Source organism: Oryctolagus cuniculus, chromosome 5 (assembly GCF_964237555.1).
Source record: "Oryctolagus cuniculus chromosome 5, mOryCun1.1, whole genome shotgun sequence".
NCBI lineage: Eukaryota > Metazoa > Chordata > Mammalia > Lagomorpha > Leporidae > Oryctolagus > Oryctolagus cuniculus.
The window spans coordinates 51,824,060-51,848,259 of record NC_091436.1 but is presented as its reverse complement, the minus strand read 5'-3'; the positions used below and the strand labels follow the sequence as shown (position 1 = coordinate 51,848,259).

Here is a 24,200-nt window from a genome sequence, read left to right as displayed (position 1 = left end):
ATGGAAAATGGCCAGTGTTTGAGCCCCTGCCACAAATGTGGAAGATCCTGGCTCTTGGCTTTGGCCTGGCCCACCCCTGGCCATTGCAGTCATCTGGGGAGTGACCCAGAGGATAGAAGATGCCTCTCTCTATCTCCTTCTCTTGGTAACTCTGACTTTCAAACAAGTAATTATGCAAATAAATAAATAAATTAGCATAAGTTACATTAATCTATTAACATGCTTCTCTAGTATGACAGGATTTATGCTACAGGTCTTAAGTTTATTGTGTCTAGTTCAACAACAACAAAACCTTAAAAGCAACTTCCTCTGAGATTTATTTTTATTGACATTTTATTGTGTGTATTTCAATAATCTAGAAACAAGGTACAAGTCATTTTAAATTTATTACTGAGAACAGCCGAAAGATCTCATGCTGAAATGATTCTATTAATGCTGCCATAATTTTCTGGTAACAACTTATTTGTAATTATACTTACAAGGTAAGACGATACTGCTAGTACTACAACAAATAACTATAAGGAGCTTGCATACTAAAAGAAAATGTCATCCATAAAGCATTAATAAAGGGAATTGCATTCTTTGAATGAAATTTCATATGTTTCCTTTGTACAGGTTTACAAATTAGTTATGAGAAAATACGTTAATGGCAACAGCATAAAATTTTGGAATGAAGACAATTTTGAATCCAATCTGAGCTTCTTGTGAGGAGCAATCATAGGTTAAGTCATTCAATCCTTCTGAACCCCACAAATTCATCAGGAAGAGTTTCCAGGCATAGAGGGTATTGTGAAACTTGGGCAGTGTATGTGCAGGTTTGTTTATCCATAAAGGCAGTCATGTTTGCACTGCAGTTATACTCTCCTGGGTCACAATTCACTGTATTACACTGAGTGAACACTTGTCAAGCCTCAGGAAATGGGACCTAGAATCTAAAAGTTAGTCTCAACAGGTAGCAACCAGAGAACTTCAGGGCTGTGAGGCAGGCATATTCTGCCATGTGAACTAGAGAAAGTTTGTTTGCAGAGAAAGAAAAGAAGAAAACACTCCAATGAGAGAGGCAACAAAACCTCTCCCTTCCTGAAGGCCAGCTTCATTCCTATCCATGGGTCCTGCAGCTACCTCTGTATTTCTGTATTATAGCAGATTCTACTATTTTTGCTCAGGCTAATCTGAGTTGGTTCTGTGGCTCAGAACCACAAAATCTAAATGGCTTTTACCTGGTATAAAATAGTTATGCAAAAAAACCTGAATTCTTTATATTTTAAAGAGTCCAGTCCACACTCAGTATAATGGATCAACTTCCTTGTGGGTCTAAGCTCCTGTCTGTTTTGTTTGAGAGTTATCTCTCTTGAAGAGAGTGTCTTAATTATGGTAGAAATTCAGCAAACAACTGATTTATGAATTAAATGAATGAATTCATGAAAACATCTGGAAAAGTAAACATTCAAAATTCAGTTTTTGTTTAAGTAAAAGGCTATATTTACTCATTCAGAAAATAGTTACTGAGCATCACTTATGTGCAAGGTACTGAGCTAAGTGCCAAATTGGGCAAGGACTGTTCAAAGACCCTAGAGTACCAGAAATGTAAGCTCCAGAAGTAAGTGTAACAGAAAATACAGTCAGGTATTTCACTTGACTTTAAGGAGCTAATATCACCACCACAGTTTGGAGTGTAATATACTAAAAAAATACACCTCAGTTTGGAGACAATTCACTTGAGAAATTTCCCAATTCTACTTCTAGGCAACTGAACATAAGGTGTTTTCCAGAGAAGATTCTGTTTTCCAAAATGCTCCAGCTTAAAAATCCTTCATTCCCGGAAAAGACCTTTTACAAATTTCCTCCTTAAGGTCTACACAGGAAGGAATCAGACCAACACTTTTCTGTGCATTTTTGCCTCTTCACTTTGAAGCAGTCAAGATTAATGCCAAGAACACAAACTGAAGTCGAACAGAATTAAAATCTAAGCTGTAACCTTGAACGCACCTCTCTAAATCTCAGTTACCTCTCAAGTATAAAATCAAGATGCTCTTCCTTACTTTGTAACATTACCACTGGAGGTTAGAGATTACAATTATCAACCAGAAGGCACTCAGTTCCTGTCACACATAGTATCGTCACTGTTTCACTGGCATCTTAGCAAACACTGCACTTGGCACCAGAGACTCCCTTTCTCACTTTGGCTCAAGTGTGGACAAATATTAAATTCTTTTCCTCATTTCTCTGGACTGATAAAAGGAAGAATTATCAAAATATCTGTAAAAACTAAAAGAAATAAGTGTGCAAACACCATCATACAGCCATCTTTTGGAATTCTGTTTCTAAGATGATCTGGTATAGCTCAAATTTCTTTCCTAAGTGAGCTATCCTCTTACAACCTGATATAACTGTAAAAATAAGCTGAGAGTTCTGCTTCCAACAAGACAGCATGAGGAACTCTGCAGACCTGCTCCCCAATGAAGTGGTGAATACTGTGAAAGAAAATATGTTTCTGGAAATGGTCCTAAGTGTATACAGCAAATGAAGAAACATTTATTTAAGAAAATTTCCTAAAACTCAGTAGAAACAGAGATCGTGGTATGTGTTGGTGAAATGGTGCCGCCTTATCTGAGGTGCCAACTTAAGCCTCAGATGCCATCTTGGGCTCTGGTCCAGTTGCCATCTTGTACAATAAATTTGGCCTCTCCAGAATCCAGCCTAGCTTACTAGGAGTCAGGTGACCAAATGACCCAACCACAAGCGTCAACTCCACCCCTACTCTAACGGGAACTGCTGCTCCCACTTCCTTATCCCTGCAAGGTTACAGCAAGGCCTGCTTTCCCACTCAGGCCTTCTCTCTTTTTGCTCTCTCTCGCCTTTTCCCTCCAGCCTGTCATGTTTCTCCCCACCCAACAATAACTTTTCCCCTTAGTCTGGTGTTTGGTGTGTTTTGTGATGGCCTTTCAGTGAGTGAAACAAAACTCATTCCATCCCTACCCCCTCACAGCTCACTGGGATGGAAATTCCACTCCAGATTAGAGTAATAAGATTAGAGTAACAGGCCCCTCCCCATCCATCTCCCAGTTGACGGTAATCTTTCCAGAAAAGACAGGGTATCATCCTAGCCCTAGGTATCTGTAGGTGAGGCTAAGTATTAGGATGGAGTTGCCAACTAGTGAACATAAAGCTGAATGGGCCAGAGAAAAAGCCACAGAAAAGAACTGTCCACAATAGGCCGATCTATGCAGAAGCAAAGTGGATTACTGGTTGCTTAGGGTTGGCAAAGGCATGATGGGTCAAGGGAGCAACAAAAAAATGGTATGGGGCTTCTTTTTGAGGCGATAAAAATGTTTTAAAATTGACTGTGGTCTTGGTTCCACAGATCTGTGACCATACTAAAAACTATAGAATTATACAATTTAAATGGGTGAATTTTACATATATGACAAAACTGTTACTAAAAAATTAGCACACTATAAAGAAAAAACAATGTGCTTGGGTTCTTCCAGTTTCTGGGTTTTTTGCTGATTTACAAGCAGGATCTACCAAAGCAGTTTAAATGTTTCATATGACACACTCTGTTGTCTTAGATACCAAATCATTTTTTGGAAGAAAACAGTCTTCCAACTCAGTTGCTCTCTTTGTCCAATGAGCACAATGAGGAACTTAACAACACTTCCTAAAGACTCTTAAGACTGGAACTATTGTCAGGACTATTGGTAAGGACTGCTTGGGGAACTTGTTCATAATACACAGGTAACTTAAACTTCATGCCAGAAAGACTCAATCATAAGTTCACAACAGGGCCCAGAAAAATATAGGTTCACAACAGGGCCCAGAAAAATACAGAAGTAATTTTAAAAGTATCCCAAATCATATGAATATCCATTCAGATTTGGTGACCACTCACAGCACAAACAGGCCCACATATATCCCCTTATGATTTACTTGAGCTGCCTTCCTTTCTACAACTCTGAGGAATCAGGGGGGTTAATAGACAGTCAATGGAAATTGGGGTGCATTTCCTTAGGAACCTCCTAATTTTACCAAGAGAATAGCAAGGGAGTGGTGATTCCATCCTTCTGAGCTCACAGGTTACCTATCCCACCCTTCTGGGTGGCTTTTTTGTTTTATCATGAGCAAGCCACACAGGATGAAAGATTACAAATCAGGTATGTTGATGGGTTTTGTCCCCACCTTGTAAATGAGTCAATCTGATTGTCAGGTTTTTTTTTTTCCTTTTTTTCCCCCAAAAATTGTGCTTAAAAACCCCACTGCCACCTACTATTTAGGGTTTCTTCCTCTCCTGGAAGCCTCCCACCCAAGCCACTCTGGCTGGAGGTCTCTGACTCTAATGAATCATGCTTTTAAATCTCTGAAAGAACCGAGGCAATAATATTCTCTCTGCTGATGTTTCACCTGTAACATCTCTAGCCCAGACACTAGTGATTTTTCAAAAATCAAATTGACCTTTTACACATTTTTTTTCTGAACATATCTTAATTATGCAATAATTATAATACATTCACAATAGATACACACACTATTCCTCCTATACCAAAAAGTACAAAGACTGTGGACAGGGCTTGTTTTTTTAAAAAGCTTCTTTTCCTCTGGTAGAAGACACTGTTTGGCTGGTAGGTTTTTTTAAAAAATGCTGATTTCTCAGATGACTTTTTAGTTTTTCATGCGTTAAAGCGTTTTCCTATAGGCAAAGTTTTAAAAATTAAGCTATTAAGCTAAGAAAGAAATTCACTTTGGGACACATTACAAATGTAAGGTAAATAAAAATAGAAGATTATCATCACAATAATAATGGGAAGATACTAAATCAATTGATATAGACTTAGGTTAAACAAGTTATAGTCTACCCATAAGGCATTCCATTGGCTTATAATCAGTTTTCTTGTTTCTAATAAGAAAATCTTCTTTGTATGACAGATTTATTAAAAACTGGGATAGAATCTTCTGAGGATGTAGAAACATCTTCTCTTCACATATTATAAAAAGTCAGAGTGTCAGTTTGAGATGGCTGGTTCCAATCATGCCTATAATAGTAAAACGTCTTAATGACCTTTTACATATCATTCTTTCTTTTGTGTGTTATGATCATTCAATGATAGTTGTTAACTCAGAACAACCATTTGAATGTGTAAGAACTTCAATTAGGAAACACTTTAATGTTTAAAAAAATGGGCAAACACAACTGAAATTTTTTACTCTATACATCTGCCATCAAAGGAGAATAGTGTACAATGGTTAACAGCTCACTGGAAACAAGCTTATGGTGGTGAACTGTGATTTTGAGAGGCAAACAGGAAGGAAGATAATGCCCAACAAAGAACTCAATCATACCCTGACTGCATCCATAACATTTATGGAAATGGTGGGAAATGTTCTACTGTAAAATGTCTTTTTGTATTGTATAGAAACAGAAGAGAGACCTGTAGGAGAAGAAGCCAGTTTAGTTATGGTGATTTCATGGATATAAAAAAAGGCAACAATTCTAAAAAAATCAACAAGTAAACAGGCACTTATACCAATCAACAACGATTATCATCTTGACAGCTGAAAAAAATAGTATCTAAATATGCATGTTTACAGCACTTGATTCAATTTCCAAATCAGCACGTACTTTTAGGTGAAGAATTATTTTTTTCTATATTCAAGAACAAATACAATAGAAGTAATAGAACATTGATTTCTCAACTTCTAAAGCTGTGAATCTATAAAGTTGCCAGCGGGCTATACTTGGTAAGATTTTATTTAACTTCTGGTGTGAGGTGGTAAAAACCATAGCTATATTTCATTCATGGCATATAATTAGAAAATAATACCTTACTTTTAATTGCCTATAAACTAGACATCAAAAGCACCTAGTGTAGGGTTTTATTTTTCCCTTTTGGGATTAAATTTAAACAGAATAGCTTGCTTGTATCCATGACAATGTAGTACTCCAATCAACCAAAGAAACTATGAACAAATTTGATCAACTCAACAGTTTGCAAAGATATAAAGAGGCAGTGGGACCTGAAATTCTAATACTAAGTTACCTCTGCCTACTAAATACTGGAAAATGGAACAACGTCCCAGCATTGTAGAGGAAAAAAAGCATCCAAACTATACAATAGCAGTGAAATTTATAATAAATTTAATACTGTGGTGATATGTTGTTTTCATATTCTTTACCACTAAGGCACCCACATATAATGGGAAGAGGAGAGGGATTTAGATTTAGATCTGAAATGAAATTCCAATTCTGACAATTACTACCTACATAATTTTGAAAAAACTTTCTCCAAGCCTGAATTTCAGCATGTGTAAATGGGATTAGCTACACTTATCTGATAAAGTGCTAAGAACTGAGTAAGATGGCATGAAAACTGATCAATGAATGTTAGTCCCTCACCTATGGCAAACAAGGCTATGAGCTTTCTATATGTTTTGTCATATTATCTAATTTATCTTTTCTCTTCCTCTCTCTCTCAGGCAGCAAACTAAATATAAATATATCTAATCAATGTTTGATGAACAAATTAGCCCAAGTTTAGTTCAAAATAAAAAAAATAATAAAAAAAACCTCTGCTGACTCTGATTATATAGTATTTTTGTGATATCTGGCTTAAATTTGAAAACGGTGCTATATCATATGGAAAGCACAACATAAGTTACATTGGTATAAGTTTGGCCAACCTTTCTGTGCAAATAAGGAAATACATGGCTGCTTTAAAGTATTAGTAACTGAAGGAAACTGCTCTCTTATTAGGTTGCTCAGCTTGACATTATGTCCACTAATTATTCCAATTAACTGGGTTGCAAAGTAACAATATTTTTTCAACCCAAAGTGTTCTTTTTAGGGGCTAGCATTGTAGCGTAACAGGTAAGCCACTGCCTGGCATCCCACATGGGCACTGATTCAAGTCCTGGCTGCTCCACTTTCAGTTCAGTTCTCTGCTAATACAAGTGGGAAAGCAGAGGAAGACTTGGGCCCTGCACCTGCATGGGAAACCTGGATGAAGCTTCTGGCTCCTGGCTTTGGCTTGGCCACTCTAGGTCACTGCAGCCACTTGGGGAATGAACCAACGGATGGAGGATATCTCTATTTTTCTGTCTGTAATACTCCAATTCAAATAAATAAAATAAATCATTTAAAAAAATGTTCTTTTTAGAATTTTCAGGGCTAGGCAAATAATTAGTGTTCAGTTTTAAAATCAGGAAATATTTTTAGGTTTTTCAAAAAAGTCATCATAAACCACTAAATACAAACAAAACCTAAGTTTTCAATTGTGAGGGGCTAATAAATGAGTTTATACAAATTGAGGAAAAACTTTCTCATTATGTAAGTCACTCAACTCCATCTTTGCAATATCTCCATTTATCTCTGTGCCTCCTACTGAGTTTCTTGAGAAGACTATGGAAGCTCTTCTACAGATCTGGAGTATAGCAAAGTGGTTGACACATTATATACCCTACAAAATTTGTGGAACAAAAATATTTTCATTCTTTTATTCATTTATCAGATTTTTACTGAGCCTCCATGTATGTGTGAGCCACTGTTTGTGGTACTGGTGACTCACCAGGGAATAAACCCTTGTCCATTCCGGAAGAGTTGGAGAAAATGGAAAACCAATATAACGTCAGATGCTGTTTTACAAATTGTTGTTGGAGTGGATGTTTGGTAGATTGTCTGATGTGAGTCCTGGCTTTTCCACTTCCAATGCAGCTTCCTGCCAGTGCATTCCCCAAGATACAGTAAATGCTTGCACAAGAACTTGGGCCCTTTCCATCCACATGGGACACCTAGACTGAATTCTGGGTTCCTGGACATGGTTTGGCAAAGCCCTGGTTGTTTTGGGCATTTGGAGAATGAATCAGAAAATGGAGGACTTTTCCTGCTCTATCTCTCTTTCAAATAAAATGAACATAATTTTAAAAATATTTTAAATTGCTACTTATAAAGTGATATTAAAGAAGCTAAGAGTGTGGTCATGGAGTTTTCCTACAGGAGGAGTTGGAGAAGAACATTCTAGGCAAAAGTATTATTAAGTGCCTCAAGGTATATGCTGTGCTCCAACACCACAAGAATGCAGCTAGCCTACAAGTTAGTAAGGCAGAGACATGAGAGGTGATGTTGAAAATAACCTGAGATGGATCATACAGGGATATTTGTCTTTGTAGTTTATTCTTTTTTAGTGTTAATCATATTTTTTATTTAAAAAAAGTTTTAAGGTAAACAAATTTCATGTACTTCATATATACAGATATAGGAGCATAGTAATACTTCTTATCCTATCCTCCCTCCCCATACTCTCACCCCTCCTCCTCCTTCCTTTCCCATTGCTGCATTTAATTTTCACATTGATCTACTCTATTTTATACTCCTAAGAGTAACTCTATACTAAGTAAAGAATTCAACAACTAGTAAGAGAAAAACACTGTTCATCAATGGTACAGACAAGGGTTGTAAACAATCATTGAGTCTCAAAATGTCAATTTTACTCCTATACATTACATTTTTTGATACTCTATTAGTTACCATAGATCAGGGAAAACATATAGTATTTGTCTTCTGGGACCGGCTTATTTCACTAAGTACAATGGTTTACAGTTGCCATTTTTTTTCCAATGGCTGAGTAATATTCCTACACACACACACACACACACACACACACACACACATATATTAATCTCATAATTTCTTTATCCAGTCATCAGTTGATGGATATCTAAGTTGATTCCATATCTTAGCTATTGTGAATAGAGCTGCAATAAACATACGGGGGTAATTTCATATGTGATTTCATTTCATTTGGATAAATTCGCAGGAGTGGGATGGCTGGGTCATATGGTAAGTCTATTTTCAGCTTTCTGAGGTATCTCCACAATGTCTATACTAGTTTGCATTCCCACCAACAGTGGATTAGGGTACCTCTTCCCCCATATCCTCACCAGCATTTACTGTTTATTGAATTCTGTATTAGAGCCATTCTAACTGGGGTGAGATGAAACCTCATTATGGTTTTTATTTGCATTTCCCTGATGGCTAGTGATGCTGAGTATTTGTTCATGTGTCTTTTGGCCACTTTAATTTCTTCTTTTGAAAAATGCCTATTCAAGTCCTTTGCCTATTTCTTAACTGGATTGTTTGTTTTGTTGTAGCTGAGTTTCTTGAGCTCTTTATAGATTCTGGATATTAATCTTTTACCGGTTGCACAGTTTCTAAGCATTTTCTCCCATTCTATTGGCTGGCTCCTTCATTTTGCTGAGCATTTCCTTTGCAGTGCAGAAGCTTCTTTGCTTGATAAAACCCCATCTTTCTATTTTTGCTTTGATTGCCCGTGCTAGAGTGATGGGAAACCTCTGGAAAAATTTGGCTGATAAACTTTCAGTTTCTTTATATCCTAATTCTAATGTTACTTTTGAAATAAAAACAAAAAAATGGTGAATGATTTGCATGTCCTAAGTATAAACAGTCCAGTTTGATTGTCCTTTGGCTATATTAAGTGACTAGTTTAATCAAAGGCCAGTCTGTTTCAACAAATGTGCGGGCCTGATGGATTGATTTCATAAGTTGCAACCTTTATTTTGTGTTTGCTGACAAAACTTCAGTTGTTCTACAAGTACATTATAATGAGTAGATTATTGGGTTCTGTCAGTCATTATTATCTGACTTATCATAGACCATGACAAAAGGAATTTCTATTTCATTTGGTAACATTGTCCAACAAGAAAACATAATAAAATTAACTCAGTTCAAATTAAGAACAATCAACAATTAACTCTGGCACAGAAACTTTGGTAATAAGACTTGTAATATTTTTATCACTTATGAAGGTAGTTCAAAAGGTTCATGGAAAATGTAACTAAAATGTAATCTTATGTTGATGCACAAAAATTCATGAATAGTTTTTTAATTTGAATTTTGCATGAAATTTTTGAAACCCCTTTTACAATTTTTTGCACCAAGATAAACATCTTTTATTTCATTTTCCAAGATACTTTTGAATTACCCTTGTACTACTGCTCATAGTAGTTTGTATTTTTAGATATCTGTATTAGTTGAAATGTGTTTTTTTCTACTACTTGTGGAGGAATCTTAATGCAATTTACTGTCATACATTAACAAGTATACAGTCATATGTAAATATGTCATGACTATATAAATGAACATGTATTAGAGAATGTAGTTATATGCCATCTGATTCTCTGAGGTAAAAACAAATATTTAATTAAAATGTTAGTCTTATAATACAGAAGAAAGTAACATACAGAGTTATTAGTAAGGGGAGTAAAGTTAAAGGGATAGTGATCAATTCCACCTACAATTAGAGATCTTTCTAGATTTCATAGTAATAATGCTTCTGTAGAATCTGGAAACTGATTGTCAGATGGGTATTCCAAGAACACAGGAACATTTTGGGAAGCTACAAACACTGAAACTTACTGAAGTAATACATATGCATATACATACATCCTTACTTATGAATGGTGTATATGTCAAGAGAGTAGGAAGGAACTATAAAATCAACTGATGGGAATGCCAGGGTTTTAATTTACAGATAATAAAGAGGTAACAGATTATTTCTATATTTTAGGAGCTTCACCTCTGCACAATGGGTGCAGAGGACGCCTAATTGGAAGATAGAGAAAAACAGTTAGGTTAGGCAGTATCAGTGGGGATACACCAGGGGGGGGACAAAGAAATGCTTGCTGGAAACCAATATTTATGAGATGTGGAAGAGAAATGGGGTTTATTATATAACTCTAAAGAGAATTGTATAGCAGAATGGAGTGAGTAGAAGAAGAACAGAATAGGGCTTTGAGTATGTTTCCAAATGGAAATAATATATAAAGATCAAATAATGTGTGAACTACAATCAGTCCACTATTTCTTACTAAATCACTGATGATCTTAACCAAATGTACATTCAATTAAACAGAGTGAAAGACAAGGCAAAGAGAACAATTTTCATAATTGCTTGAAGAAATGATTTACCAAATAGCATTTATTGATCTTGTCATACAAATACATACATACTTCAGTATTTATGGGTTATGTCATATTAAGAATAAATCAGCATATATCTAAATCAAAATTAATATATAAAATATTCCTCACCTGAATTTCTACAATCATTCTGTCAATCTCATCTTGTTGGCTGTCTATTATCTAAAAGCAGGAAATAAATTGGTCTGAATCAATTCATTTTTCCAGTGCTTTTTAAAAGCATCATTATTTTAAGAAAACAAAGAGAAGTACAAGTGATTATAAATTTATTTATTAAAAAAAGGTTTGGTTCCTTTTCTTCTACAAATGTATTCATTTCAAGTATTCCTTATATAGAAATATGATTTGAATTACACATACACAAAACTATACAAGATTTCTCCATGCAATTTAAAAAAATACACTTTGAGACTGAATAATATACAGAGAAAAAAGATATCCTTTGCTTTGGCTTTTATTGAAATTATTTTAAATTGTTTAAATTGCTATTTTCTATTCAGATAAAAACATTCAAAAACTCCATAAGCTATTAAACAGCAAAAATATAAATCAGATGAATTTCTATCTATACACACTTATCCAGACAGTGCAAATTTCATTTTTATTATCAAAGATATCTACTGACCTTACTAGCAGTCTCATTTTGTTCTCTGAGATTATCATTTTCACTCTGAAGCTGCTTTGCATCTAGCATGGGAAGGCGGATTCCATCTTCAAGGCATCTTTCTACTTTTTGCTGTAAACTGTTTCAGAAAGAAACAAGCATATGAATAAAATAAGCTGTATTCGCTGATTTTGGTAGATGATTTTGACATAACCAATATTCTTTAAAGTCTATAATATTTTTTAATCAGGCAATAATCAAGACCCACAGAGTATATGAATAAATGTATCTATATTTTACAGGAGTTAGAAGGACCTATAATTAGATACAGACCCATCATGTTTTCAAAAACAGCAAATCTGAGACCAGAGTCCAGATCTGCTGAGTCTGTGACATGCTTGAGTTTCAGTGGAGTTCTTCATATCCCAAATCTGAGGTTATCTATAACCTAACTTCTACTCTTTTTCTCTCTAAGATGACTGTGGTAGGAAGCCCGAGATTATGGATACATGCCTTTTGCTCTTTATTCTAAACTCAGCAAATGTTGGTTTGTAAGGACCAGCAGAGTTACATTTCTCCCATAAGAGCAGCAATCTACTATGTTTATAACTTGGCCTAACAGTTTCTTATGCTAATCAAGGCAAAAAATTGAACTTTAGAAGAAGGAACAACAAAAGGAAGCCCTTCTGGTACATTGAAAATAAAAAGGTTAAGGGGAGAAAAAAGACTTGAGAAAAGAATACGTAACATCTGTGTTAAGAGAAACATCATTAGAACAGGAACATCACTAAAATCTTCTTTTTTTTTTAATTTTTTAAACTTTTATTTAGTAAATATAGTTTTCCAAGTACAGTTTATGGATTACAATGGCTCCCCCCCCCATAACTTCCCTCCCACCCGCAACCCTCCCATCTCCCGCTCCCTCTCAATTATCTTTATATACAGAAGATCGATTTAGTATATATTAAGTAAAGATTTCATCAGTTTGCACCCACACAGAACATAAAGTGTAAAATACTGTTTCAGTACTAGTTGTAGCATTACTTCACACTGGACAACACATTAAGGACAGAGATCCCACATGAGGTGTAAGTACACAGTGACTCCTGTTGTTGACTTAACAATTTGACACTCTTGTTTACGGTGTCAGAAATCTCCCTAGGCTCTAGTCATGAGTTTCCAAGGCTATGGAAGCCTTTTGAGTTCGCCGACTTCGATCTTATTTAGACAAGGTCATAGTCAAAGTGGAAGTTCTCTCCTCCCTTCAGAGAAAGGTACCTCCTTCTTTGATGGCCTGTTCTTTCTACTGGGATCTCACTTGCAGAGATCTTTCATATAGGTGTTTGGTTTTGTTTTTTGTTTTTTGTTTTTGTTTGTTTGTTTGTTTGTTTTGCCAGAGTGTCTTGGCTTTCCACGCCTAAAATACTCTCATGGGCTCTTCAGCCAGATCCGAGTGCCTTAAGGGTTGATTCTGAGGCCAGAGTGCTGTTTAGGACATCTACCATTCTATGAGTCTTCTGTGTATCCCACTTCCCATGTTGCATTGTTCTTTAGAACAGTTCTGTCACTGATAAAAACTATACTTTGAGAACAGCAGAGTACTAAGTGATAGACTTATAATTTGGCTTGTGATATTTTCATTGTTTTTCTTCAAGTATTATGGCTCTTCTACACTTTCTCTCTTCCAAAAAAAAAAAAAAAGGAGAAATGTCATATGTAAATTAAAGACAAAGAAGTGACAATCCTAGATGTGCAGTAAGGACTTCAAATGTGTTTATGAGAATGACACCAGAGACCTGTTATGTAATACCCACCCATTCCCGGCCATTATGGCTATTTGGGGAGTGAATCAGCAGATGGAAGATCTCTCTCTCTCTTTCTCTTTCTCTCTCTCTCTCTCGTGTGTGTGTGTGTGTGTGTGTGTCCTCTCTCTGTAAAAGTCCACATTCCATATCAGAGTGACTGGGTTCAATTCTCAGCTCTGGCTCCTGACTCCAGCCTCCTGCCAGTGCAAGCCCTGGATGGCAGTAATGATGGCCCAAGTAACTGGGTTCCTGTTACCCATAAGGGAGAACTAGATTGGGTTCCTAGCTACCCATTTCAGCCCTGGCCATCCTGGGTATCTGGGGAGTGAATCAATGAATATGAGCTCTTTCTCAATTTATCTGTCTCTTTCTCTGTCTCTCAAATATGAAAACATAAAAAATTACTAAAGTATATTAACTTAAGAAGAAAAGCAAGCCATTTACAAAGAGACGAAAATGTACTCTCTCATGGGAAAACAACAAATGAGTTTTCTTTCATGTCTAAGTCTTCAGATTATGTAGCAATAAATCTCTTGAATAGCAGAAGTAGCTACTATTACAATACTAGGGATCCTACCCACATATTTCACTTTAATTTTTACTTCTAATGGAAAGTTGTATAAATTCCCAATAATCCTAAATATTCACAAAACAGGAAGCCTAGAAATATTATACAAAACAGATAAATGTAATGATAGAATTCATAGCCACATACACATCTTAAGTTCTTTTGGGACTCAAGGGATATAGAGCTGAGGTAATTAAGATAACATCCCCATCACCTAAGATTAAGTGACAACAGGGCCAAACAAGTTCTGAAGAATTATAACTCCTTTGGTCTTTAATACCTATCTGAAATCAAAAGAAATTTACTAGGGTATATCACCTTGGAAAGCATCAATGCAAAGTTTAAAAACAGAAATTTTGGGGCCGGCGCCGCGGCTCACTAGGCTAATCCTCCGCCTAGCGGCGCCGGCACACCGGGTTCTAGTCCCGGTTGGGGCGCCGGATTCTGTCCTGGTTGCCCCTCTTCCAGGCCAGCTCTCTGCTGTGGCCCGGGAGTGCAGTGGAGGATGGCCCAGGTGCTTGGGCCCTGCACCTGCATGGGAGACCAGGAGAAGCACCTGGCTCCTGCCATTGGATCAGCGCGGTGCGGCCGCAGCGCGCCGGCCGTGGCGGCCATTGGAGGGTGAACCAATGGCAAAGGAAGACCTTTCTCTCTGTCTCTCACTGTCCACTCTGCCTGTCCAAAAAAAAAAAAAAAAAAAGTTTAAAAAAAAAAAAAAAACAGAAATTTTGGAAGGCCAGCATTGTGGTGCAGAGGGTTAAGCCACAGCCATTAACAATACTTGTACCTATATGAGTGCTAGTTCAGGTCCTGGCTGCTCCACTTCCAGTGAAGCTCCCTGCTAATGTGCCTGAGAAAGCACAGAACACAGCCCATTTATCTGGGTCCCTGTCACTCTTGTGGGAGACCCAGATCTGGTTCTGGGCTCCTGGATTTGGCCTGGCCAGCTTAGCCCCAGCAATTACAGACATTTAGGGAGTGAACCAGATATAAGATCTGTCTCTTCAACTCTCTTTAACTCTGGCTTTCAATTAAATAAAATGAGTCTTTTAAAAAAAATGGAATTGTTTTTTTGAAATGCACTATACTAAATTTTTCCAAATCAAGATTACTCAGTGTTCTTGAAAAACCATGTAAGAGAAAAATCTAATAAAAGAGAAGGTATTGCCAATTCTGTTCTTACAACACAGATTAAATTTACTATCATAATGCTATGGTTTCATCTTATCAATAAAGATGAAAGAAAAAGCTGTATGTCCAATTAGTGAGGATCAGGAATCTTTTTTGAGGCTAAAGAATAAGTATAATGGGGTAGGCTTGGAATGCCCATATCCCATATCAAAGTTCCTGCATTCAAGTTTTGGCTTCACTTCCAATTTCAGCTTCTTGCTGATGCACACTCTGGAAGGCAGCAGATGACAGCTAAAGCTGGGTCCTTGCTACCCACATGGGAGACCCAGATGGGTCTGGGCTCCTGGCTTTCACTTGGCTCCTGGCTATTGTGGGCATTTGGATAATCAACCAGCAGATGAAAGATTAAAGATCTTTGTGTTCGGGACGGCGCTGTGGCACAGCGGGTTAACACCCTGGCCTGAAGCGCCGCATGGGCTCCGGTTCTAGTCCCGGCTGCTCCTCCTCCGATCCAGCTCTCTACTATGGCCTGGGATAGCAGTAGAAGATGACCTTTCTGTCTGCCTCTCTGTCTCTCTCCTCTGTTTTTTTTCCACCCCCAGTCCCAATCAAAAAAAAAAAAAAAAAAAAAAAGATAGGTAAAACATGTGGAGTTATAAAAAAAATTAAAGTGCAGGAAAGCAGAATAAAGGAGAAAAATATAGAATGACAAGTGCACAATTTTTTTAGAGCTGAAATTAGGAGCATTAAAGACTGAGCTGTCCCAGAAATCAGATATTTTTTGCATTGAAATCCAAGAAAAAAAAAAAAAACAGATCAGGCATATTTAGACTTCGACAGTACAACTAAAGCAATATTAACACTGGTTTTTATCTAAAAGCTGAATATACAATGAGTTATTTCTTATATTTAGATTTTTGTTGCCAAATTCTTCAAGATAGTTTCATCTATTTATAGAAACTAAGGTTTAAGTTTTACAAAAGACAGAATATGTTTATGCATACTTCATATAATAGAGCTCTCTAGGTGTTTCATGAATCCAGTATTAATTTCCAAGCCTAAATACACAAACTGAATATACTAACAAACGACATTAACTGTAATTCTAACTGGTTAAATTTAAAAAGGCATCCCATGAAGCAAAATATGTAATTAAGTTTAGAAGAGCAGAGCTGCCATAGCTGTTACTTACAGTAAGATGAAATGGGAGCCAATTACTCATTTTGATGTATCATATTAGGGAGTGCAGTTTGAGTATTTTGCTGGCTTCATTTTTGTTATTTAGAATTTTACTTCCTTTTTGACAAAGCCCATCAGATAAAGGGTTTATGTTAACATTTTTAGTCTTCAATTATTATATATATTTTTTACTCTTCTCATCTAAACCTTTGTCAGTATGTTACTTTGAAATGTTAAATCACAACTGGGACAATCTGTTTCAATGAAATTATATGTTTGGTTAATAATACCGTTTTAAGATAAGATTAAAAACTAACATTTTAAGTGAAATGCTTTATGAAAAATATAACTGAAAAAAATGGAAAAGGATTCTGAAAGTTTTCTTACCTCTGAACAGTAGTTACTAACTCCTTTTCTTTCTTTTTCTGGCATATTAACTGTGCCTCTTTATCCTGACATTGTTTTTGGATCTCTTCAAGCTTTTTTTCTGTCTCGATCAAAGTCTCTTGCAAATTCTTATTTTTTTCTTCTAGAACCTGCAGCTAAGAGGGAATTTTTTATAGTTCATAACACATGGAATATTACTATGTTTCTATTAGAAATTGTTATCATTTTCAAGGATTAACAGTCTAATAGCTAAAATAACAATGTCTCCTTTTCCTCTAGAGTCCATAACACTGTACCTCCTTTATGTGGTACAGATTTGGGGGAATGGAATTAAAAAGAAGACAATCGGGTTAAAAATTTCTAAAAGACAGAAAGAGGTTAGTGGGCTCCTTTTAAATTTTTCAAAGGATATTTTAACTGTGCTTATATAAATATATATATATATATATGTATCAAATAAAATTTATCATTTTAACCATTCTAAGTATACAATTCACCAGTGTTAAGCACATTCACATTAATGTGTAACCAATCTCCAGAACTCTTCATCTTGCATAATCCAATATATACCCACTAAACACTTCTCACTCCATCCCCTGGCAAATATCTTGTAATTTCTGTCTCTATAATTTGACTACTTTCAGTATCTCATATAAGTGGAGTCATACTTATTTGTCTTTTTGTGACTGGCTTATTTTACTTAGTGAAATATCCTTCAGGTTAATTTAAGTAGTAGCATATGTCAAAATTTTCTTCCATTTAAGGGTAAATAACATTTCATTGTATGTATATCCACCTTTTGTTGACCCATGCATTCATCTATAGAAACTTGGACTGCTTACTCCTTTTGGCTGTTGTGAATAATGACATTATAAACATGGTTGTAAAAACATTTGTTAAAGATCCTTAATGCTAGATATTCCAATGAGTATAAGGAGGTATGATGTCATTTTTTAAAAGACTTATTTATTTAAAAGGCAGAGTGAAAGAGAGAGAAGGACAGAGAGTACAAGAAAGATTAATCTACCATTTTGCTGGTTCACTCTAGATAGCCACGATAGCCAGGGCTGGGCTAGCGTGAAACCAGGAGTCAGAAACTCCATCTTGGTCTCCCAATAAGGGTGGCAGGGACCCAAGTACTTGGGCCATCTGCTGCTGCCTTCCCAGGTACACTAGCAGGAAGCTGTATCAGAAGCACAGTAGCTGGCGCTTGAATCAGGACTCCAATATGGGACGCTGGCATCAAAGGAAGCAAATTAACCTGCTATGTTGCAACACTGGCCACTGATGTCATGTTTTAAAATCTACACTGTTCTCTGGTCTGCTCACGCAAATTTTTGTGGTCTTTAAATTTCTTTCTGATTTTAACTTCCATTACTTTCATGTCTTATAAATTAATATAAAGTAATCAAAAATGTTATGTAGGTCTTAGAGTATGCTGAATAATGATACTACATGGATTAAACCAATAATTCTCAACTAAAAGTGATTTCTCCACATGGGGCATTTGGAAATGTCTATCAACATTTTTGGTTTGGGAGAGAGATGGGGCGGTGCCATTGGTTTCTAGTATGTACAGGCCAGAAACGCTGATGTGAAATTGATGTATATCAATCAATGCATAGAGCAGAACTCAAGCAAAAAAATTTCTACCCCTTTCTACCCCCAGGGCCACTGTTGTGGCATGGTGGGTAAAGCCACCACCTGCAATGCCGGCATCCCACGTGGGCACTGGTTCATGTCTCAGCTGCTCCACTTGCAATCACCTCTCTACTGATGGCCTGGAAAAAACAGTGTAGGATGGCCCAAGTGTCTGTACCTCTACCACCCACATGGGAGATTGAGAAAAGGCTACTGGCTCCTGATTTTGGCCTGGCCCAGCACCGGCCCTTGCAGCCTTCTGGGAAGTAAACCAGTAGATAGAAAATCTCTCTATATTTCTCTCCTTCTCTTGCTGTAACTTTGACTTTCAAGTAAATAAATAAATCTTTAAAAAACAAAATTTTCTTCTCCCCAAAATGTCAATAGTGCTGATACTGGGAATTTGGGGATAATAAATAGGGGCCAGAGCTGTGGAGTAGGAAGGGAAGCCGCTGCTTGCAGTGCCAGCATCCCATATAGGCACTGGTTCATGTCCTGGCTGCTTCACTTCCAATCCAGCTCTCTGCTAAGGCCTGGGAAAGCAGTGGAAGATGGCCCAAATCCTTGGGCACCTGTACCCGCATGGGAGACCCTGAAGAAGCTCCTGGCTCCTGACTTCGGATCGGCATAGCTCTGGCTGTTATGGCCATCTGGGGAGTGAACCAGTGGATGGAGGATGTCTCCCTCTCTCTTTCTCTCCTTCTCTCTCTCTTTCTGCTTCTGCCTTTCTGTAAGTCTACCTTCAAACAAATAAATAAATAAATCTTAAAAAAAAGACTGAAAAGTAGATTTAATGGATTTATAAATAAGGTTCCAAGAGGGGATACCTCACCAGAGTTTGTAGAAATACTTTGCATTAGATATTGCTAAGAAAGGGAAGCAGTCCTAAGAAGAAGTCAGAAGAGTACATGAAGGTCACAATCAGGGTATGAGAAATAATTTACAGCAAAATTAAGAAGAATGAAGAAATCAAGTATCTAGAAAGATAGCCAAGAAAAGGTCTTACAGAGCTTTGGTGAATCCAATGAATCTTGAGGAAAGTAGGAGAACATGTGTGGTATGAGGGGCGTGGTTTATCAGACTGGTTTAGAAACTACTTTCAGAGTAGAATACAAAGCAAGAGACTCACCACATAGGTTCATTAGAAAAGTAACCACATATTAACTGACAACAAGAAAGATCTGGTCATACTTAGATGAACAAAATTTCTGATTAATGTTAAATTTTTAAAATGGCAATAACATATATACTTCATAATGAGCCAAATTCAAAAGGACTATCATGTCAAAATGAGCATTTTTATTTCATGTTACCTGTAGACTTTGACTCTGTACATCATCCAGAGTTGGAAGATCAGCCAGATATTTTTCCAACGTCTCAATTCTTCTCTGTTTTTCTTTGTTTTGTTCAGCTTCCTTCTGACACTTCTTTTTCAGGCTACTGATGTATCTGTCTCTGGTTTTAAGCTAAAGAAAAAGACTATGAATCTTCAGTAGTCTTGAGTCATTTAATAAAAATGACAAAACGAACATTTCAATCATAGGCTTAACTGAATTTACCTACAGTTCCAGGTTACAGTGAAGACCAGCAACACGTTAATTATGGTTTACCTTATTTAATTCTAAGATTCACATGTTTTCAAATTTTCATATCAAGAGCTCTGGGTTGGCTGGCACCACGGCTCACTAGGCTAATTCTCTGCCTTGTGGTGCTGGCACACCGGGTTCTAGTCCCGGTTGCCCCTCTTCCAGGTCAGCTCTCTGCTGTGGCCAGGGAGTGCAGTGGAGGATGGCCCAAGTGCTTGGGCCCTGCACCCCATGGGAGACCAGGAGAAGTACCTGGCTCCTGCCTTCGGATCAGCGTGGTGTGCCAGCCGCAGCGCGACGGCTGTGGCGGCCATTGGAGGGTGAACCAACAGCAAAGGAAGACCTTTCTCTCTCTCTCTCTCTCTCTCACTGTCCACTCTGCCTGTCAAAAAAAAAAAAAAAAAAAGAGCTTTGGGTCTATATTATTATTGCTACATTACTGTTGCCTTCACATGCGCAAATTTGGTCAAGGCTGCTCATATTCAACAGTCATTTCAATAGTGTTATATACATGTTGAAACTCTGTGTTAGATTTAAAATGGTGCTTAAAATAACTGCAAAAATATCACATTATAACCTGGCATAGAAAATACTATTGGGTACCCACAAAGGTACAGAAGGTATATCCAAATAATTTATATGAACTAAAAAAGATAGATATTTACAAGTAAATAAAGCTGTTGTGTTACTAAAATACTTGCAAAATAATTGTTTAGACTTGTACTAAGTAAACAATGCAACAAAAGCCAGAACTTACCAAATATTTAACAACAGACTAAAGACAGGTACAATCAATTCATACCTCGAGAAGGACTACAGTTAAGGTACTGTGTCATACTGGAATTTATTTTCTTTCTAAAAATCATCAAACTAAGGAACCTGGCCATTTATGCCATTTTAACATCAATGAATTAGGCTAATGGAACATCTACTACAGAACATTAATGGCACATGACATTAGTAAATCTCAATTGGTATAGGCTAAATCTCCAAATTTTATGTACGAATGTTCTTCACCTTACCAGCTGAAATATACCATCTTTAAATGTCACATCCCATTTTCCAAGTTCTTTCACACTTATCATCTTTATTATCAGTTAAAAATAAAGTATATAAAAATAGCTGCTTAAAATATAAACCCTAGATTCATATTTACCTTAAATTACCTATCTGCCAAACATTTACTTTTTAAGAAACTTAAAGGTTCTAAAACGTCTTTACAACCTTTCCCCTTGCTCACCAGGGAAATTAAACGGCAGTAATTAATGGCATAATGGATTACTCTTTCAAATTTTATTAACGTTAACACTTGTCCACAGTCTAGTTTCTTTCATACCTTATCTAATTTATTTCAGGTCTAATGCATAACAAATGTTATTAAACCAACTTCAATTGGAAAAATTAGTCACATTTCATCTATGACACTAAGATCCATTTGTTTCTTTAGGTAAAAAGCAAGCCTGGTAAAACTGACAAATCATATTATTTACTGGAGCTTTCTTAGGATTAAAGGTGAGTATGCTTGTGCGACAGCTTAATCTGTGACCTACCAGAATGGATAAACACAGAAGGCTGGCACCGGTATTGTCCTGAAAGACCATATAATACAATTCCTTTTTAAAATACGAGACCCAGAGATCTTATGTGACTTAAGAGTCACAGGATCAGACTTGGGATTTTTTTTTTATTTTTTTTTAACTTTTATTTAATGAATATAAATTTCCAAAGTACAGCTTATGGATTACAATGGCTTCCCTCCCCCCATAACTTCCCTCCAATCCGCAACCCTCCCGTCTCCCACTCCCTCTCCCATTCCATTCACATCAAGATTCATTTTCAATTATCTTTATATACAGAAGATCAATTTAGCGTATATTAAGTAAAGATTTCAACAGTTTGCTCCCACACAGAACATAAAGTGTAAAATACTGTTTCAGTACTCGTTATAGCATTACTTCACACTGGACAACACATTAAGGACAGAGATCCCACATAAAGAGTAAGTACACAGTGACTCCTGTTGTTGACTTAACAATTTGACACTCTTGTTTATGGCATCAGTAATCTCCCTAGGCTCTTGTCATGAGTTGCCAAGGCTATGGAGGCCTTTTGAGTTCGCCAACTCCGATCTTATTAGACAAGGTCATAGTCAAAGTGGAAGTTCTCTCCTCCCTTCAGAGAAAGGTACCTCCTTCTTTGATGACCCGTTCTTTCCACTGGGATTCTCACTCGCAGAGATCTTTCATATAGGGTGGTGGTTTGTTTGTTTGTTTGTTTGTTTGTTTTTGCCAGAGTGTCTTGGCTTTCCATGCCTAAAATACTCTCATGGGCTCTTCAGTCAGATCCAAATGCTTTAAGGGCTGATTCTGAGGCCAGAGTGTTGTTTAGGACATCTGCCATTCTATGAGTCTGCTGTGTATCCTGCTTCCCATGTTGGATAGTTCTCTCCATTTTTTATTCTGTCAGTTAGTATTTGCAGACACTAGTCTTGTTTATGTGATCCCTTTGACTCTTAGTCCTATCATTATGATCAATTGTGAACAGAAATTGATCACTTGGACTAGTGAGATGACATTGGTACATTCCACCTTAACGGGATTGAATTGGAATCCCCTGGCACATTTCTAACTCTACCATTTGGGGCAAGTCCGATTGAGCATGTGCCAAATTGTACATCTCCTCCCTCTCTTATTCCCACTCTTACATTTAACAGGGATCACTTTTCAGTTAAATTTCAACACTTAAGAATAATTGTGTATTAATTACAGAGTTCAACCAATAGTATTAAGTAGAACAAAAAAAATACTAAAAGGGATAAAGTATTAAGTTGTTCATTAACAGTCAGGACAAGGGCTGATCAAGTCACTGTTTCTCATAGTGTCCATTTCACTTCAACAGGTTTCCTTTTTGGTGCTCGGTTAGCTGTCACCGATCAGGGAGAACATATGATATTTGTCCCTTTGGGACTGGCTTATTTAACTCAGCATAATGTTTTCCAGATTCTTCCATTTTGTTGCAAATGACCGGATTTCATTGTTTTTTACTGCTGTATTCTATAGAGTACAGACTTGGGATTTAAATCTAGATCATGTGACTAAAGTCCATGTTCTTCTGATTCATTACCAAATCTTTATAAATTTTCTAGCAACCAATTGCCCTTGCTTCAGCAAATGACTCTGTTAAGTGGCAGAAGCAAACATAATTAGTCTAATTTTACTAGCTCTCTAGTTTTTAAGTGTCTTAAATGTGACACACAGATGCCTTAAAAACCAGGAACTAGAATAAGCCAGCCATACTGTCTAACATGCAAAGATATCCCAGTTTCTTTCTTTTTCTTTTGGATAGTCAACTGAGCTCTTGGCTATCATGTTAATATCACTATCTTTTTTTTTTTTTATCTTTTATTTAATGAATATAAATTTCCAAAGTACGACTCATGGGTTACAATGGCTTCCCCCCCCATATCGTCCCTCCCACCAACAACCCTCCCCTTTCCCACTCCCTCTCCCCTTCCATTCACATCAAGATTCATTTTCGATTATCTTAATATACAGAAGATCAGCTTAGTATACCTTAAGTAAGTATTTCAACAGTTTGCTCCCACACAGAAACATAAAGTGAAAAATAATAGATGATTTTTTTAAAATGATGATGAAATCAGATCAGACCTATTGTCATGTTTAATCCCAGTGAGAGTCAAGTTGGGAATTGAAAATTTTTTTTTTTTTTTTTTTTTTTTTTTTACAGAAGATCAGTTTAGTGTACATTAAGTAAAGATTTCAGTCGTTTGCACCCCCATAGAAACACAAAGTGAAATATACTGTTTGAGTACTCGTTATAGCATTAAGCCTCAGTGTACAGCACGTTAAGGACAGAGATCCTACATGAGGAGTAAGTGCACAGTGACTCCTGTTGTTGACTTTACCAATTGACGCTCCTGTTTATGGCATCAGTAATCTCCCTATGCACCAGTTATGAGTTTCCAAGGCTATGGAAGCCCCTTGAGTTCTCCGACTCTTATCTTGTTTAGACACGGTCATAGTCAAAGTGGAGGTTCTCTCCTCCCTTCAGAGAAAGGCACCTCCCTCTTTGAAGACCTGTTCTTTCCACTGGGATCTCACTCACAGAGATCTTTTTGCCAGAGTGTCTTGGCTTTCCATGCCTGAAATACTCTCATGGGCTTTTCAGCCAGATCCGAGTGCCTTTAGGGCTGATTCTGAGGCCAGAGTGCTATTTAGGACATCCACCATTCTATGAGTCTGCTGAGTATCTCACTTCCCATGTTGGATCACTCTCCCCTTTATTTATT

General features: G+C 36.8%; 2 protein-coding genes and 1 long non-coding RNA gene across 10 annotated transcripts in view; 1 reads left to right on the top strand and 2 right to left on the bottom strand.

Annotated features, from left to right (window-relative positions):
* Positions 1-17,043, top strand: part of LOC103349873 (uncharacterized) — a 29,343-nt gene extending 12,300 nt beyond the window's left edge. Inside the window, exons 3-4 of one of the 3 annotated variants that reach the window (XR_011388555.1) lie at positions 616-805; positions 1,747-17,043. This is a non-coding gene — a long non-coding RNA (uncharacterized lncRNA). Of the gene's footprint in view, positions 1-615 lie in introns of all 3 variants that reach the window. The other 2 variants (XR_517989.4, XR_517987.4) reach the window with 2 other exon arrangements.
* The window catches only part of CEP85L (centrosomal protein 85 like), a 184,618-nt gene that overhangs the window by 19,258 nt on the left and 141,160 nt on the right, over positions 1-24,200 (bottom strand). For 4 of the 5 annotated variants that reach the window (XM_070073669.1, XM_051855383.2, XM_002714781.5 and 1 more), the window contains 4 exons: positions 19,619-19,771; positions 16,665-16,819; positions 11,616-11,733; positions 11,102-11,152 (listed from right to left, as the gene is read on the bottom strand). In XM_070073669.1, coding sequence (XP_069929770.1) covers positions 11,102-11,152; positions 11,616-11,733; positions 16,665-16,819; positions 19,619-19,771 — 477 coding nt within the window. Of the gene's footprint in view, positions 1-11,101; positions 11,153-11,615; positions 11,734-16,664; positions 16,820-19,618; positions 19,785-24,200 lie in introns of all 5 variants that reach the window. The other variant, XR_011388554.1, reaches the window with a different exon arrangement.
* The window catches only part of MCM9 (minichromosome maintenance 9 homologous recombination repair factor), a 404,677-nt gene continuing 397,184 nt past the window's right edge, over positions 16,708-24,200 (bottom strand). For both annotated transcript variants that reach the window (XR_011388551.1, XR_011388552.1), the window contains 2 exons: positions 19,619-19,771; positions 16,708-16,819 (listed from right to left, as the gene is read on the bottom strand). The gene's annotated coding sequence lies outside the window, so the exon portion shown is untranslated. The remainder of the gene's footprint in view (positions 16,820-19,618; positions 19,772-24,200) is intronic.